General features: G+C 41.7%; 1 protein-coding gene across 1 annotated transcript; it reads right to left on the bottom strand.

Moving 5' to 3' along the window:
• Positions 1–622: 622 nt before the first annotated feature.
• On the bottom strand, positions 623–14666 carry DDX21 (DExD-box helicase 21). The gene is made up of 15 exons (XM_033148990.1): positions 14232–14666; positions 12685–12942; positions 10690–10765; positions 9191–9369; positions 8800–8917; positions 7999–8184; positions 7114–7259; positions 5985–6134; positions 5454–5615; positions 5083–5202; positions 4887–4960; positions 3978–4137; positions 2469–2603; positions 1677–1721; positions 623–885 (listed from the first exon to the last, which is right to left on the bottom strand). Exons 1-15 carry the CDS (start codon positions 14649–14651, stop codon positions 697–699), a joined length of 2418 nt encoding a protein of 805 aa, XP_033004881.1. The 5' UTR covers positions 14652–14666; the 3' UTR covers positions 623–696.
• Positions 14667–15026: the final 360 nt, after the last annotated feature.

Raw genomic sequence — 15026 nt, 5'->3', positions numbered from 1 at the left:
CCCTGGCTAGTTGTAACTTTCTCCAAAGCTTGCCTGGAACACCCACTGCCGCCTCCCTCCAAGGCTACTACAATGGCCTGGCAGCAATCAGAAAGCTGTAGATTGTGGTGCCATCTGTCAGCAGCCAAGCAAAGTGATCATGATTATGGCCTTAAGAGAAATGTAGAAGACTGGGGTTGAGCACCACTACATTTAGTACAGCTGGCTCCTGATCCTACACCACCATCCACTCACACTAGCACAAAGGGATGGCATAGCAGCCCTTGGGTTGGATCCGTACTTTGCATTCTGCAAACACAATGGCTCCTTCTGTCCACAGCTTTTTGATCGAGTGGTGAAATCCTGCTAGTGGAATGGGGGAGAGAGGATGAGGCAACACTTGTCAAATTCCCCAACTGCCTGTGCAATCCCCTAGAGCCATCCCCTAGGATCCTCTAACCCCCCAGAGCAATTTTTAAAGGGGGAATTAAGCAAACTCTGGACCCATTCCTTATTGCAAAATTACCTAGTAACATTCAATACTAGAATGATTCACTCTTGTTTCCCTACCCCCAACAAGTGAGTTGTGCAGCCAGAATTGTATGAATGAGACAAATCCAAGCTAGCAATAAAAAGCACATAGGAAAGTGTAACCAACTTTACTTCTGATAAAACAAGTGATTTAGTCCCAGTTGTGTATGACATATTAACAAATGATTAAAAAGCCCGGCTATGGCTTCTTTTTTGGCCCCTGTTTCTGAATCTGTCGTGCCTGTTGGAGCCGCCACCTCGCCTTCCATTCCTGAAATCCGAGCCACCACTTCGGCCACTGTCACGTGATTCTTCAAGCTCGGGCAATTCCATTGCCACAGAAAGTTGCCAGCGTCTTGTATCTTGCCATGTTTCCTAATAAAAAACAATTTTTTGTTATCTCGACAATCAGCACTGAATTTACAAACCAGTATTTGCAAACATCACATAAAAGGATAGAAGTTTTCTGAGCTACATGGAAGATCCCCCCCCCCCCAAGGCATCCAAGTAAGTTAAGAAAAGTAATGTTTTATTGCCTCTTGACACCTCACGGTAACCTGTTATTTCCTCTTATATGTTTCTTCCATACAATGACCAACGAAAGTTGGTTAAAGGAAAGTTTCTAAACTTCCAAAAGCGAGCATTTCTGTAAAAAAAAGCCATGTTTCTTACTTTTACTAGTGTTTAGATCAGTTTCCCAAACTTGGGTTTTCAGCTGCTTTTGAACTACAACTCCCATCATCCCTAGCAAGCAAGACTAGTGGCCAGGGATGATGGGAACTGTAGTCCAAAAACAGCTGGAGACCCAAGTTTGAGAAACAATGGTTTAGAAAACACTTTATAAATGTTATTCAGCCACTGAAAAGTTAATTACACTGCCTCTAGTTATTGGACATAATCTAATAAAATACATGTTTTAACCATGTGATGGTGTTGCACTGAATGGAATCTAATATTGGGCAAGAGGTATTTAATGATAAAGAAGAGTAGAAACTATCAGGTTCCATTTCACCCCTTGATTAAATTTCTTAAACCAATTTCTTCCTTCCTAAAATGCAAAAATTCCTATTTAATGTGTTTATGATAGCAGGTCATATTTCTTCATTTATGTATTAATAATAAAGTGGGGGGGGGACTTAAAAATCCATTAAGTAGCAATTTCTCACCTGTACTTTATTTAGTTCAGCTACAGGAATATCAAAGCACACACCCTGAATACAAGAGAGAGAGACTGACCGTCAGGCATTGAACAAAGAAATCTGCAACATTTTGAAGAAGGCAAACTTATTAGTTCACATATTAAGATGCAACAGTAAGTGCCTGACAAAGTGCCAACATTTGATTTGTACAAAAGAATTATAGAGCAGCGTCTAAGTGAATAGTTCAGGTACTGGTGAAGGCCAAGTATTTTACAGACCAGCATTAAGAACCAGAAAAGGCTACTCGTTTGATGAGGATAAACAGATGGCTGCTTTTTAAATAACTAAACACAAGTCTAACCAGTAGTAATAACTGTACAGTACTTGAAAAATTTCCTGCAAAAATATGAAGTCTACACAAAGAAGTGCTTGTATTTTATTCCATCACTTATAGAGCAAATCAAATAACCCTTACTTCCAAACATTTTATGAATGTTACAACATGCTCTGCAATCCTTATTCACAGTAATTCTACAGTACATAATGTGTCTATTTACAATGTTAGAGAGCTAGGACTTATTCACGGCCACATAAAAGTGATGATTCAACTCTGTATATTTCCAATGTATTATGTTCTATCCTACAACAACACCAACTCTAATTATAAAATTCATCCTCAAATCATTTCACCAATACCATTTTGTTTTTCAAGTGCAAAACCTGTGCTTTGCATGTTACCAGAACAGATGAGGAAAAACAAATACTATAAAATGCTCAACTAGCAAATACCTACAAAATGTCTAGATCAATATTTCTTACCGTCTTGCCCTTAAGAAAGCGCATTCGGGACACTTTGCTGTCAATGTTCTCACCCAGCTGTTCTTTCAGACCTCGCCAAGCATAGCCAATGGTGTGCATTTCTACTGAACACTGAAGAGTCATGGTCACAAAACCCTTTAAAAAAGCAAGCAGCGATAGACATTTACAATAACAGCAGAGGGATATAAGCGGTTAAGAGCTTTGATAAAGGTATTTACATTACAACTAATGGCTGCTAGGTTGTAAGTGGGGCAGCCTGATAAGAACATGTGCTACCAATCCTGAAAGCACCACACTGGCTGTCAGTCAACCACCAGGCCAAATTCAAGGTGTTACCGGTAGTACTAGCCTATATAAAGCCCTAAGTGGCTTGGGGCCCAAGTATCTAATAGAGTGCCTTCCCCGATATCAACCATATTTGGACCTTACAATCATGCAAGGCCTTGGTGATGTTGTCAACGGGGGCTGTCTGGTAGGAGGTGATGCATGACAGGGCCTTTATACTGGTAAGATTTATTATATCTTTGTCTGTGGAATGCTCTCCCAAAGGAGATTCCCCTGGCACCTTCATTATACAACTTTAGGCTCCAGGTGAAAACATTCCCATTCAACCAGGCTTTTGGCTGACTGACATCCTATATATTGTGTTTTTGAGAGGGGGTGGGGTTATTGTTTTGTTTCTTGTTTTTATTATGTGTTTTGTGTTTTATCTTGTATTTTTATGCTGTGAACCACCCCAAGGGTGAGGTATAAGAATTTGATTATTATCAATAAAAACAACATAGGGTACAAAAAGGGTTTCACTATAATTCAGTGAAACTACCAAATAGACTGTTCAGCTTTTATAAAACCAATCTATATTTAATATCCTTAATACATTCTCATTGGGAGGCCAGTCATACAATTAATTTCCACTTAGGGCCAGTGCAGATATAAGCAGCATTCAAATTCCAGTTAAAAGGGAATCCTGGAAAACCTTAACAGTAGTTAATATTGGTGCCAGCACAAAATTCAATGTCTTATGAGTGTGTGTTTTATCCTTGATGGTGGGAGGAAAAGATTCCCTGCCAAAGAAGTAATTACAGGGCCCATGCACGATCACTTAATTATGGCTCAAATATTTGTTCATTTACTTAGTTTGTTGCATTTATATCCCACCTTTTTCTCCAAGTTCAAGGTGGCATATGTGGTCCTCTCCCATTTAATCCCCACAACAACCCTGTGAGGTAGGCTAGGCTGAAAGGCAGTGACTGACCCAAGGTCACTGAGTGAACTCTATGGCCGAGTGGGCACTTGAACCCTCCCAGGTCCTAGTCCAACACTCTAACCATTATACCACACTGGCTAGTCCTTTGTGAAAAAGAAAATGTATTGGTACATTCAGTATGTCGGGGGGTGGGGACGGATGTGACCTTTTGGGTGTGGCAGTTTCAGGAAAGTTTGACTAAGATTATCCTTAAAATAGATCTTAGAATATATAAATGGTATGTAACTGCATGCTGTATTTACCGCATCCGAGTTGAGCAAAGAACGCTGTTCAATGGAAGTAGCTCCAGAAATATGAGCCAGTGCAGCAGCCAGAGCTTCCACTGCCCCCTTTTCCTCTATCAGCCGTTCAGCTGCCTGTCTGAAGTGGTCAATGGCAGATGGAGGAACGGAATCCAAAGATCTGAGCAAAAGATTAGTCAGTGTAATGTAAACTGCTGAAATGAGAAGTGCACATTTTATAACACAGGAGATACTGAAGCTTAAACAAGGCTGCAATCCTGAATACACTTACTGCAGAGCAAACCCCACTATTTTGGGGCTTACTTCAGAACATGTACAGGATTGCAACTTTGGAATTCTAGGGTTGTATCCAATGGCTGACAGAGGGTGACTTGCATAATCTTCTCCTCTTCCCACTTTGCCTTCTACAAAAATTTTCTCCAGGGGTTTAGGGAGCTCCACTCAACAGTATATGCTGGACTACAACAGAAGTGGGTAGATAATTTCCTTCTCCCCATGTTGTTCAGGCGAGTCCCCTCCCCAAAATTCTGCATCAGCTTTTTGAGGAGCATGGAGAACACAGAGGGGGAAAACCAGCTGGATGCAACCCATGGATTATTACCCTAACTTCCCCATATGCCTCCAGTAATTTGTTTCTTAGTTTTTCCTGACAAATTCAGATCAAATCAGTACACACCCACATATATACACTCCACAGCTGACAAAAGTGCTGATTATCATGCTGCAGAAAAACAAAAATGTGAAACAGTGCTACTGTTCTTGTGAGCTAAAATAGAAGGCTGTGAAGCAGAATCTAATCTGTCTTCATTAAGTCAATATTCCTGATCTTGGAGAGATATGGTTAATGGAAACTCGTGACATGCGCTGGACACTGCATTAAGTTCAAAATATAAACAAAGAATGAAGTACCTGATAGCATCTTTACTGGAAGCCTTAATAATGTCCGTTGCTGTAGGAACACCCACACGTTTAAATGTAATCCCCTGAAGTTAAGAGTAAGAGTTTGTATATTATTCAAGTAAAAAGCCACCCCTGGAGACACATGCAGTGTCTTAGATATCCAACATACAAATGACACAAAAAAGTTTGTGAAGAAGATAATTACCGCTTTTTGTTCCACTTGTCTCAGCTGATAATCTTCCTTGCGCTGATAGAAACAGATGCACATCCCAGTTCGGCCAGCTCGACCTGTGCGCCCAGAACGATGAATATAGGACTCTACATCCTTCACAAATGAAAAGTCGTGGGAAATGCTTATATTAATCTTACCAAAAAGCTACAGAGAAGCCAAACATTCACATTTACTGACATGCAAGAGTGTTTAGCTATGCAAAATGAAAGACAGATTGCACAAAACACTGCATGTGGCATCCAATGTTGAGTGTCACTTTAAGTAAGCTACTTCTGGCCTGCAACATGAACATACAATTTAAGGGGGTTCTCTCCTTTCCACTAGGAACTACAGTAGTAATTTACCTTTGGTGGCGAACTTTGTATTACCAGATCAACCTCTGGGATATCTAAACCTCGGGCAGCTACATTGGTTGCAACCAGAACTCCAAATGATCCATTGCGAAAGCCTTTCAGTGTAACTTCTCTCTGCTTTTGTGGAATATCACCATGTAAAGACTGTGCATCCTAAGTACATAAAACAGAGTTAATGGGAGATTATTGGCAGAAGTGACAACCAATGACAAGGATCAGTTTCCTCCCCACCCCAAAAGCAATTTAAATGAGCTCTGACAGATCTTGGATGCAAAAGAATATTTCCCCTGAATTCTGACATACCCATTTTCTATTTCCCCCCTTTTCATGAAAAGTGTGATGTCCAAAATATCCATAGCTGCATGAATGCATTCATGCAGAAAACAGGATCCTTGCATTGTGAGACTGCCAAAATGGCATCCACGCAAGGCACCTAAGAGCAAACAAGACATCCTTTCCCACATTCAGTTCAAGCAAAGTTGAAATTGTAGCAATCATTTACAGAAATGAGGGTCATTGCACCTGTTTTATTGAGGCATTCAGGGCCAGTTCAGTTGCTTCTTTTTTGGTCTCACAAAATATGATGGTACGTCCATGACTACCACTGTAGACTTGAATAACGTCTCCAATGACTGCAGCTCTCTGGGACCAATGACATTCAATAGCCAAATGCTGTCAGAAAATGAAATTAATGAAATTAATGATGGTTAGCAATAAAAGAAGCTATGACTAAAGGCTAAATTAGTTGAACATTCCTCCCACTGAAATCAATGGTACAAGTTAGGCTGGAATATTAGCCCTATTTACCTGGGAGTAAGCCCCAGTGTAAGGACCCAGGTGGCGCTGTGGGTTAAACCACAGAGCCTAGGGCTTGCTGATCAGAAGAAGAAGAAGAGTTTGGATTTGATATCCCGCTTTTCACTACCCGAAGGAGTCTCAAAGCGGCTAACATTCTCCTTTCCCTTCCTTCCCCACAACAAACACTCTGTGAGGTGAGTGGGGCTGAGAGACTTCAAAGAAGTGTGACTAGCCCAAGGTCACCCAGCAGCTGCATGTGGAGGAGTAGAGACACAAATCCGGTTCCCCAGATTACGAGTCTACTGCTCTTAACCACTACACCACACTGGCTCTCCAGTGGTCGGTGGTTTGAATCCCTGTGATGGGGTGAGCTCCTGTTGCCCGGTCCCAGCTCCTGCGCACCTAGCAGTTCGAAAGCACGTCAAAGTGCAAGTAGATAAATAGGTACCACTCTGGCAGGAAGGTAAACGGCGTTTCCATGCGCTGCTCTGGTTCACCAGAAGCGGCTTTGTCATGCTGGCCACATGACCCGGAAGCTGTTCGCCGGCTCCCTCAGCCAGTAATGCAAGATGAGTGCCACAACCCCAGAATCAGACACGACTGGACCTAATGGTCAGGGGGTCCCTTTACCTTTATGCCCCAGTGAATTCAATAGGACTTGCTTCTAAGTAGACATGGCTAGGAGTGGGCCATCAGTTATGACTTAAAAGCAATTGATTTCAGTTAGACCGAAGTATAACCAACTCTGGATCCAACCCAATTATCTTTACTGTGGGTTTGCTTGTTTTTTAAAGAAACGAATTACACTTGGTACACACAAATTTAATATTGTTTCACTGGAAGAAATACTTACTTCTACAGTCATTGCAGTCTTTTGAGTCCTCTTTCCAATAAGATCAATTTGCTCATATTTAGATTTCATGTATTTCTTTGCTACATCATAAACCCAATGTGGGCAAGTTGCAGAAAAGAGTAATGTTTGTGGATTGTCTTCAGAATCTTTAACACAAAACAAATATTGTATCATACAAAGTTAAAGTAATAAACTAATTTCCACAATTAAAAATACAGGAAATCTATAATCATCATATCCATAATAAAGGCAAAACGCCACTCAGAATAAGAGAAGAAATTACATTAACTTTTGTGCACTCTTACTTCCTGATAATTCTGAACATGTGCACTCAAGGTATTACTATTCAACAGAAGCAGGTGTAGAGTATAAAATAGAAACCCAAATGAATGCACATATCTTGTATATCGTGTCTCATGCTTTACTTGTGAGCATTTTCCTGTTCTAGTTTTAATAAGCTCCAATTTAAAAACATTACTGAAATGCCATTAGGAACACAACCCCATCCCAAACCTTTTAAGAGAATCATTCCCTTTTAGAAGCAATGTGTGACACTGGATATTTCAAAATATTTAAAAATAACTCTTAAATCTAAAAATAAAGTATCTTAATAATTTTAACCCAATGTACATACAGCTCATTTCTTCATATATATGCTATATTGTGCACTGGGCTCAAATTATATTTAAAGTTCTCTGACACTGAAAGAGAATAAGACTAAATTGCTTTCAAATTTAATCCTCCACTACAGATTGACCAATCCTCCACAGTACTTTCAATTCAGGTGAGAGACGAAGGTGGACTACAGTGTCTGCTGAGCAAACAGATCCAGATACAAAAGAGCTCTATGGCTTGACATGACAGGTGAACACATGAAGTAGTTACCTTTCTTATAAGCATATGCTAAAATTTCCTCTACTTGTTCCGCAAATCCCATGTCCAACATCTGGTCAACTTCATCCAGGACAACATGCTTTAGATTGGAAATGTCCAATTTGTTATTTTGAAGATGGTCTTTAATTCGACCTGGAGTCCCAACCAGGATGTCAATGCCATTACGCATAAGATCAACTGAGAAGGAAAGTTAATGTTGATTATGTATTAAATTGCTGAAGAATTAAGTTTCACGAATTGTGACAAAAGTGCCATGTGAAGATGAAACAGCTCTGCAGTACATTTCTAAAAAACAGTTTCCTGTGACACATGATCATATCTACGACAATGTTCTAAAGTTTGCAGGAACTACGTTGGCTGCAGGATCTTCCTGCACTTAAGCGGAAGCCATGTCGGACATTCAGCTTCCAAGACGTTCGAAAACCAGAACACTTTGGTTTTCGGCATTCAGGAGCCGAAATGTATGGTAACGGAGGTGTTCGGGAGCTAAGGTTTGACTGTACTTCAGACTGTTCAGTTTTGTTTGAAAGGAGGACCAGTACTGCTTCAGGTTTTTTTTTAAAAAAAGTACTTTTTAAAAGCAGGGATATAGAGTGAATGTTTCTTTAGCACCTAATAACACACCACCAATGCTAACATTTATGTAACAGGCAGTAATAGAGCCTAATCTAAAGGTAACACTATTTCTTCACATTTTAATTGTGTTTTCTCCCCAGTCACACAGATAACCTTTCTTTTTTTTAAGTGCTACTACTACTGCAAAAAAAAAAAACCACAGTTGTGATTTCTTACGTTGTCCATTGTATGCTGTTCCTCCATAGAAGCAAGCCACAGTAAGTTTCCTTGTGACATCTTTGAAGTCTCTGGCTACTTGCATTGCCAACTCTCTGGTTGGAGTGAGGACCATAACCTAAACATTTTGTTGAAATTCAGTTAGTGTTTTTTGAGTGTTGTAAAAGTATGGGCTGAAATATCCTTTTACTTAAATCTTCTGAATTTTTGCAATTTTAATTTTACTTGAACATACACTATTATACACATGGTGGCAGATATTCAGAGCTGCATAGGTGAAAATCTCCTCCTCCTACCTGCCCAATCTGCTCCCAACTTTGTGGAGCACATCTGGGAGCATGTGGGGGCTGCAGCAGGGGAGGGGGAAGAAGCACGAGTCAATTTCACTTACCTTTGGTGTGCGGCCTCTTTTTCTTTCCTGGGAATCTCCCTGAAGTTTTTCAATTAAAGGAATGGCAAAAGAGAAGGTTTTCCCAGTTCCAGTCCGAGCTTGGGCTATCACATCTTTGCCATCAGAAATATGCTTGTAAGTCTTTACTTGAACTGGAAACAGGTAGGTAACTCCACGGGCTGTGGAAGAATACAGTTAAGGCTTTTATATAGAAAGATGTAAAATCATCATTATTCAACAGCTGACAATTGCTTATACGAAAAAACCCCATTCATAGCATGAAAGCAATTCAATTGTTTTTATTTACATATTGGAGAAAACAGATGTGAAGCTTCATTGAATACGCTGCTAATTACATTTCCAATGTAGATCAAGGTACTACTAGTCAAGCATTCTGTCTAATAGCAGTTCCCTAGCCAGATGCTTTTGCTATACACAAATGTGATGACTTCTTCGTTTATTATTTAGTAATCAGGGGTTTATTGCCTCTTTAAAATAGAAGCTGCAATTAATTACTGTAGCTGATGGCCACCTATGAATTTGTCTAACCTCTCTTCAAACTTATCTAAATTAGTAATCTAAGCAATGAATGTCATGCATTTTGAGTCGTGTAAGAATTTTTTTCTTTTTTTCTTAACTGAATCTAGTCAGTCAACTTGCACTGGATGCTCAAGAATTAACACTGAAATTTTCATACAAAAAAAATCATGTAAAGAATTCCAAAGGTAATTTAAAAATATTTTCAGATACTTAAAGATAGAAAGAAACAAGAATGATTAGGGTGGGGAAGAACCACAGAGAAATGTACAAGAAATATTTCAAAACGTAATCTAATCACTTAATTTAGAAGAGTTTGGTAATTCTCAGGTGGAGCTGTAGTTTGGAGAGAATCATTATGATCTAGAAATGGGTCTAAAATGTTTAGAAGCTGTGTGATTTGTCATTTTCATCAGGTGTGTTAAGGTTTCAATAATTAAATGACATTACTGTACAGTTGTATATATCATTTTTTGTGTTAGATTTTGTGAGGCTTTACCACTGCATAGCCACCACAAAAGGTGTGAAAGGTTTATGCATTAAGTCAACTTCTTTCTTAAGAAAAATGCATAGAATTACTAGAACTGGCATTTTAAAATTTAGACAAACAGTTTGGTTATTATATTGAAATTTTCATTCCCATTTTGTTTTCTATTCTCAGTATCAAATATGCTTTTTTTTCTTTTGTCACTGTATACCAAGCTGTTTTCAGCTATGATTCTGAGATCTCTCTCCTTGGTGTTCACAGCCAAATTAGAATGCATCAGAGTATTTGTAAACTTTGACGACTGTTCCAATGTGCATCATTTTGTACTTACATGGAATTTCATCTACTATTGCTCAGCCACTGTTCTAAGACATAATCAAATAACCAGTCCTGGTGAGAGCAAGATGAAAATGGGCAGGGAGAGGGGAAGGGGAGGAGCATTCTGCTTCAGACTGTAAAAATTTAAAGAACATACCTTTGAGAAGGTCAATAGTTGCTTTAGAGAGATTAAAGTTGGCAAAGTCTCCCTCCTTTTGCTCTTCAGTCAATTCCTGTTGGGATTTTTTAAATGCAAAAGATTAGTTATAGAAAATCAATTTAAAATATTCCAAAAAGTGCTAGAAGTGCCGAAAGGAAAACAAAAACAAGTGTTTAATATATCTGGTAAAAGTTTTCACAGATTCAAACATCTTGGGAGAAAATAAGAAATGGAAGGCAAGAGATACAAAGACATCCTGTACATAAGGCTCTCATAAACTTGTAGTATACCTGTAGATGAACAAGACAAGAACAGAAACCTCAGTACAGTGGTACCTTGGGTTACATATGCTTTGGGTTGCGTACTTTTCGGGTTACGAACTCCGCTCACCCAGAAGCACAATGTGACGCGCGTGCAATTTGCGCAGAGCGTTTTCCGTGGTTTTTTTCTGGGTTTTCGGAATGAATTGTTCATGTTACATCCTTTTTGGGTTACATACTGTAACCCGGAACGAATTAAGTACGTAACCCGGGGCACCACTGTTCAAAACACTTACAGCAAGCCTATTATAGCGAAAGTGCATTGTCAGGAGACATAATTTATCAACAGAACAGCTAAACAAGGGCAAAACGTTGATGATGTGGCTCAGAGACGGCACTACATACTTGAACAGGAACCAAGTGACAATTCATAAAGAATATTATTTTAAGTTCCTCATACAAAGTCTGGTAGCCTCCAAACATCAGAAGCTACATCACTGCAATTCAGACCACTGGTCCATCTATCTCAGGATTTACATGGACTGGCGGCAGCGTTCTGTGTTAGAAACCTTCTTCTGGGTACCCCAACTTCTAAAGCAACCACAAACATTTTGACTGCATTATCTCAATTGTGGGACTTTTGCTAGGGATGCTCCCATGTCTTTTCATTGTCAACCTTTTAAACATCAGATGAGCTCTTTTTAAATGAGTCTGGTGCTACTCATCTTGATGTTACTGGTTTTCCTACTGTGGTGTTTTACTGTAATTTCAGTCAATTTAGGAGTTAGCCACCCTTATGCTGGAGTATTTTTTTTGCCATGGCACCTACAAGAACATAGCCCTTTATCCTCAAACTGAACTCATAAAATGGATACCTTCAGCCTGTTTACCCAAACCCTTGGGTCTGTGCAATTGAAGACTAAAGAAGTGTGCATGCACACAAAAGCTCATACCAAGAACAAATTTAGTTGGTCTTTTAAGGTGCTACTGGAAGGAATTTTTTTTATTTTGTTTGAAGTCCCAAGGTTAACAAAATGCCCTGGCATCTCCAATGTATGGATTATTTGGAAAGAACTTTCCAATGCTGGAAAAAATACAGATGTGTGGACTAGATTGGGAAATGAAAATATGAGGCACATTCTATTTTTAATTATTATTATTATTTCATCTATTCTTCCCTTCAGGCAATATCTGAAATAAATGCTGTTTCCCAGGGTGACCCACAACAAAACACCACCATAAAGTCTTTACAATAACAATAAATGAAACATCCCAACTAAAACCAGCAACTGATATAAGTAATTGAAACTGCTGAAACTTGGAACCTAAAGAGTCTGGGAGAATTTATCTGGTGACAAAATGATTATAAAGTTATCACCAGGAAAGCCTCCCTGTATAGCAAGTTTACATTAACAGGGTGCCAGACCAAGGAGGTAATTTTTCCTCACTTCAATCTACATTTCAGTTAGCGATGGCACAAAGGGAGCCTCCACAGATAACCTAAGCCTGTGGGCATTGATCCACAGAAAGGAATTCCTTCATGTATCCAAGTCCCAAACCATGTTAGGATTCAAAAATTAAGTACCAACACTATGAATTGTGCTTGGAAAAGGAATTATGACTATACCTTGCCTCAGTACATGGGTTAATACACTTACCTATCCCAACTTCTGCACTGAAATTCCATTTAAATTAAGTATACAAAATGAAAGGTCTGAAGGTATCATCTCACCTGATCTTGGTCACTCTCACATTCCGTATTTGATTCTTCAGCACTACCCTTCTTTTTTAAGTTGCCAACCCCATTAGTGGTGGTGGAGGTTGCATTGTGTTCTGCAATTATGTCTTCAATGTCATCAAAACCACCTTTCTTTTTCTTAATTTTCTTTGGTTTGGGTGGTTCCAATTCTGCATCAGACAGTTCATTCTCCTCTGTCAGTGTTTCTTGTATTTTCATTTTATGCTTTTTAGATTTATCTTTTTTATCCTTCTATAATAAATAATAAATAAACAACCTCAAATTAATATGCACAGACATATCTTCCCCTCCCCGGCATGGGAAAACACATTTCCCCCTTTACGATTTGAAGCTATGCAGTTCATTGTGTTTGTATGCAATTACATCCTTACGTAGTCTCACTGAACCTCAGTGAGGCTTACTTCTGTTGCCTTTTCTGTTATGTAATTCCCACCCTGGCTTTAATGTATCTGGTTTGTTTGTTTGCTTGTTTGGCAAGATAAAGTGAATAACAAACTTAATAAACAATAATAATGCTTTGCTTACACTACAATGCAGCTCAACCATGCATCTTTCAAATTACATGCAAGTACTAAGAGCATGGGTTAAACCAGAGCCTAGGGCTTGCTGATCAGAAGGTCGGAGGTTCGAATCCCTGCGATGGAGTGAGCTCCCGTTGCTCGGTCCGCACGTCAAAGTGCAAGTAGATAAATAGGTACCGCTCCGGTGGGAAGGTAAACGGGCACGCGCTGTTCTGGTTCACCAGAAGCGGCTTTGTCATGCTGGCCACATGACCCAGAAGCTGTATGCCGGCTCCCTCTGCCATTAACGCGAGATGAGCGCCACAACCCCAGAGTCGGACACGACTGGACCTAATGGTCAGGGGTCCCTTTACCTATACCTTTACTAAGAGCATCAAGAGCCTGCTGGATCAGGCCAATGGCCTATCTATAGTCCAGCATCCTGCTCTCATACTGGCCAAGCAAACACCTGAAACAGAACAGGAGCACAAGGGCGCTCTCCTCCCCCCCCCCGGTGGTTTCCAGCAACCGGCATTCAGAAACGCCGCTGCCTCCAACTGGGGAGGCTGAGCTTGGCCATCGTGCCCAGTAGCCATGGATAGCTTTATCCTCCCGTTGCCTAATCCTCTTGGAAAGTCATCCAAGTTGGCGAGTTCCGCAGTTGCAAACTATGCGCTGCGTAAAGAAGCGCTTCCCCTTTTTAAAAATAAATAAAATCAGTAGTGTTTGGTTGTTTTAAAAAAATAAATAATTTCGGCGAGGGGGGGGGAGTTGGAGGAGAGAAGCAAAACTGGCGAGGCCCACGTTGTTAAAGGCAGCCGCGTGGCAGCGGCTCACCCCACGCGCTCTTGCGCTTCCGAGAAGCGAGAATTCCACTACGCGACCGCCAAGGGCCGCGGATGAGGAAGGAAAGCCGCCTTTGGCTCCTCCTCCCGGGTCCGCCTCGCCTCTCCACTCGCTGCCACGAGGCCCAGCCGGCCCGGCGCGGCGTTTTCTCCCCTTCTCCCTCTCTCCGGATACCTTGCGCTTCTTGCCGCTGCCCTCCAGGGAGGCCTCGGCGTCCATCGGCGTGCGGGTCTCCATCTCGTCCTCGCTCTCGTAGTCTGGCCGGGGGGCTGCGGGCATTTCCTGGGACTCTTCTCCGCTGAGGTGGTGGCAAAAGCGGCTGCTCAAGGCCGACGCCGGGACGAAAGGAAAGAGCCCCGCCCCGGCGGCGCTGCTGACGAAAAAACGAGGCGGTGCTTGGCTGCGGGAGGCGGCTCTAGGCCAGGCCCAGCCCCGCCAACAGGGGGAGCGAAGCGTGGGGAGACCTGGGGCTGAGGAAGCCGAGCAGTCGCTGGTGGCGCGGGAGGGCAAAGCCCGGGAGCGAACGAGGCCCAAAGCCTGCAGGGCCGGCGAGCGGGCGCAGTGCTGCGTGAGGCAGCGGCCAAGGCAACCCATTCCCTCCCAGGCGGCAGCGAGTGCGACTGTCCCCGGCTAGCAGCTCCCGCTGCTCCGCCTCCCCTGAGGTGAAGCGCGGAGAACGGACACTCCCCCTCCCCCGTGAGTCATCGCCGTCTTTCTCTGCGTTGGCTCTGCTCTGCGGTCGACGCCGCACTAGGTGGCAGGCGAGAGGGCGGCCTCGGGGGTGAAGCCGAAAGGTTTCCGTATCGTTCAGCACCGTTTCCCTCTGGCCCGAGTCGTGTCGCAGCTGCCTGAGGCCGAGCAGTAAATCCCAGCGGAGAAAAGAATTTGCAGAGAGATATGTGGCAACTTGTCTTTGTCCCTTGGCAGGGATACTGGAGTGGCTTGCCGGTTCCTCCTCCACGAAATTAA

This window comes from Lacerta agilis, chromosome 5, assembly GCF_009819535.1.
Source record: "Lacerta agilis isolate rLacAgi1 chromosome 5, rLacAgi1.pri, whole genome shotgun sequence".
NCBI classification, from domain to species: domain Eukaryota; kingdom Metazoa; phylum Chordata; class Lepidosauria; order Squamata; family Lacertidae; genus Lacerta; species Lacerta agilis.
Note: the sequence above shows the minus strand (reverse complement) of the source record. Positions and strands in the feature narration are given on the sequence as shown.

Coding starts and splice junctions, on each gene's coding strand:
- DDX21 (XM_033148990.1), bottom strand. CDS start 14,651: ATGGGTTGCCTTGGCCGCTGCCTCACGCAGCACTGCGCCCGCTCGCCG. Junction 5,203..5,453: donor TACAAAGTTCGCCACCAAAG/GTAAATTACTAC, acceptor TCATTTGTGAAG/GATGTAGAGTCCTATATTCA. Junction 4,138..4,886: donor TCCAGTAAAGATGCTATCAG/GTACTTCATTCT, acceptor TCTTTTGCTCAG/ATCTTTGGATTCCGTTCCTC.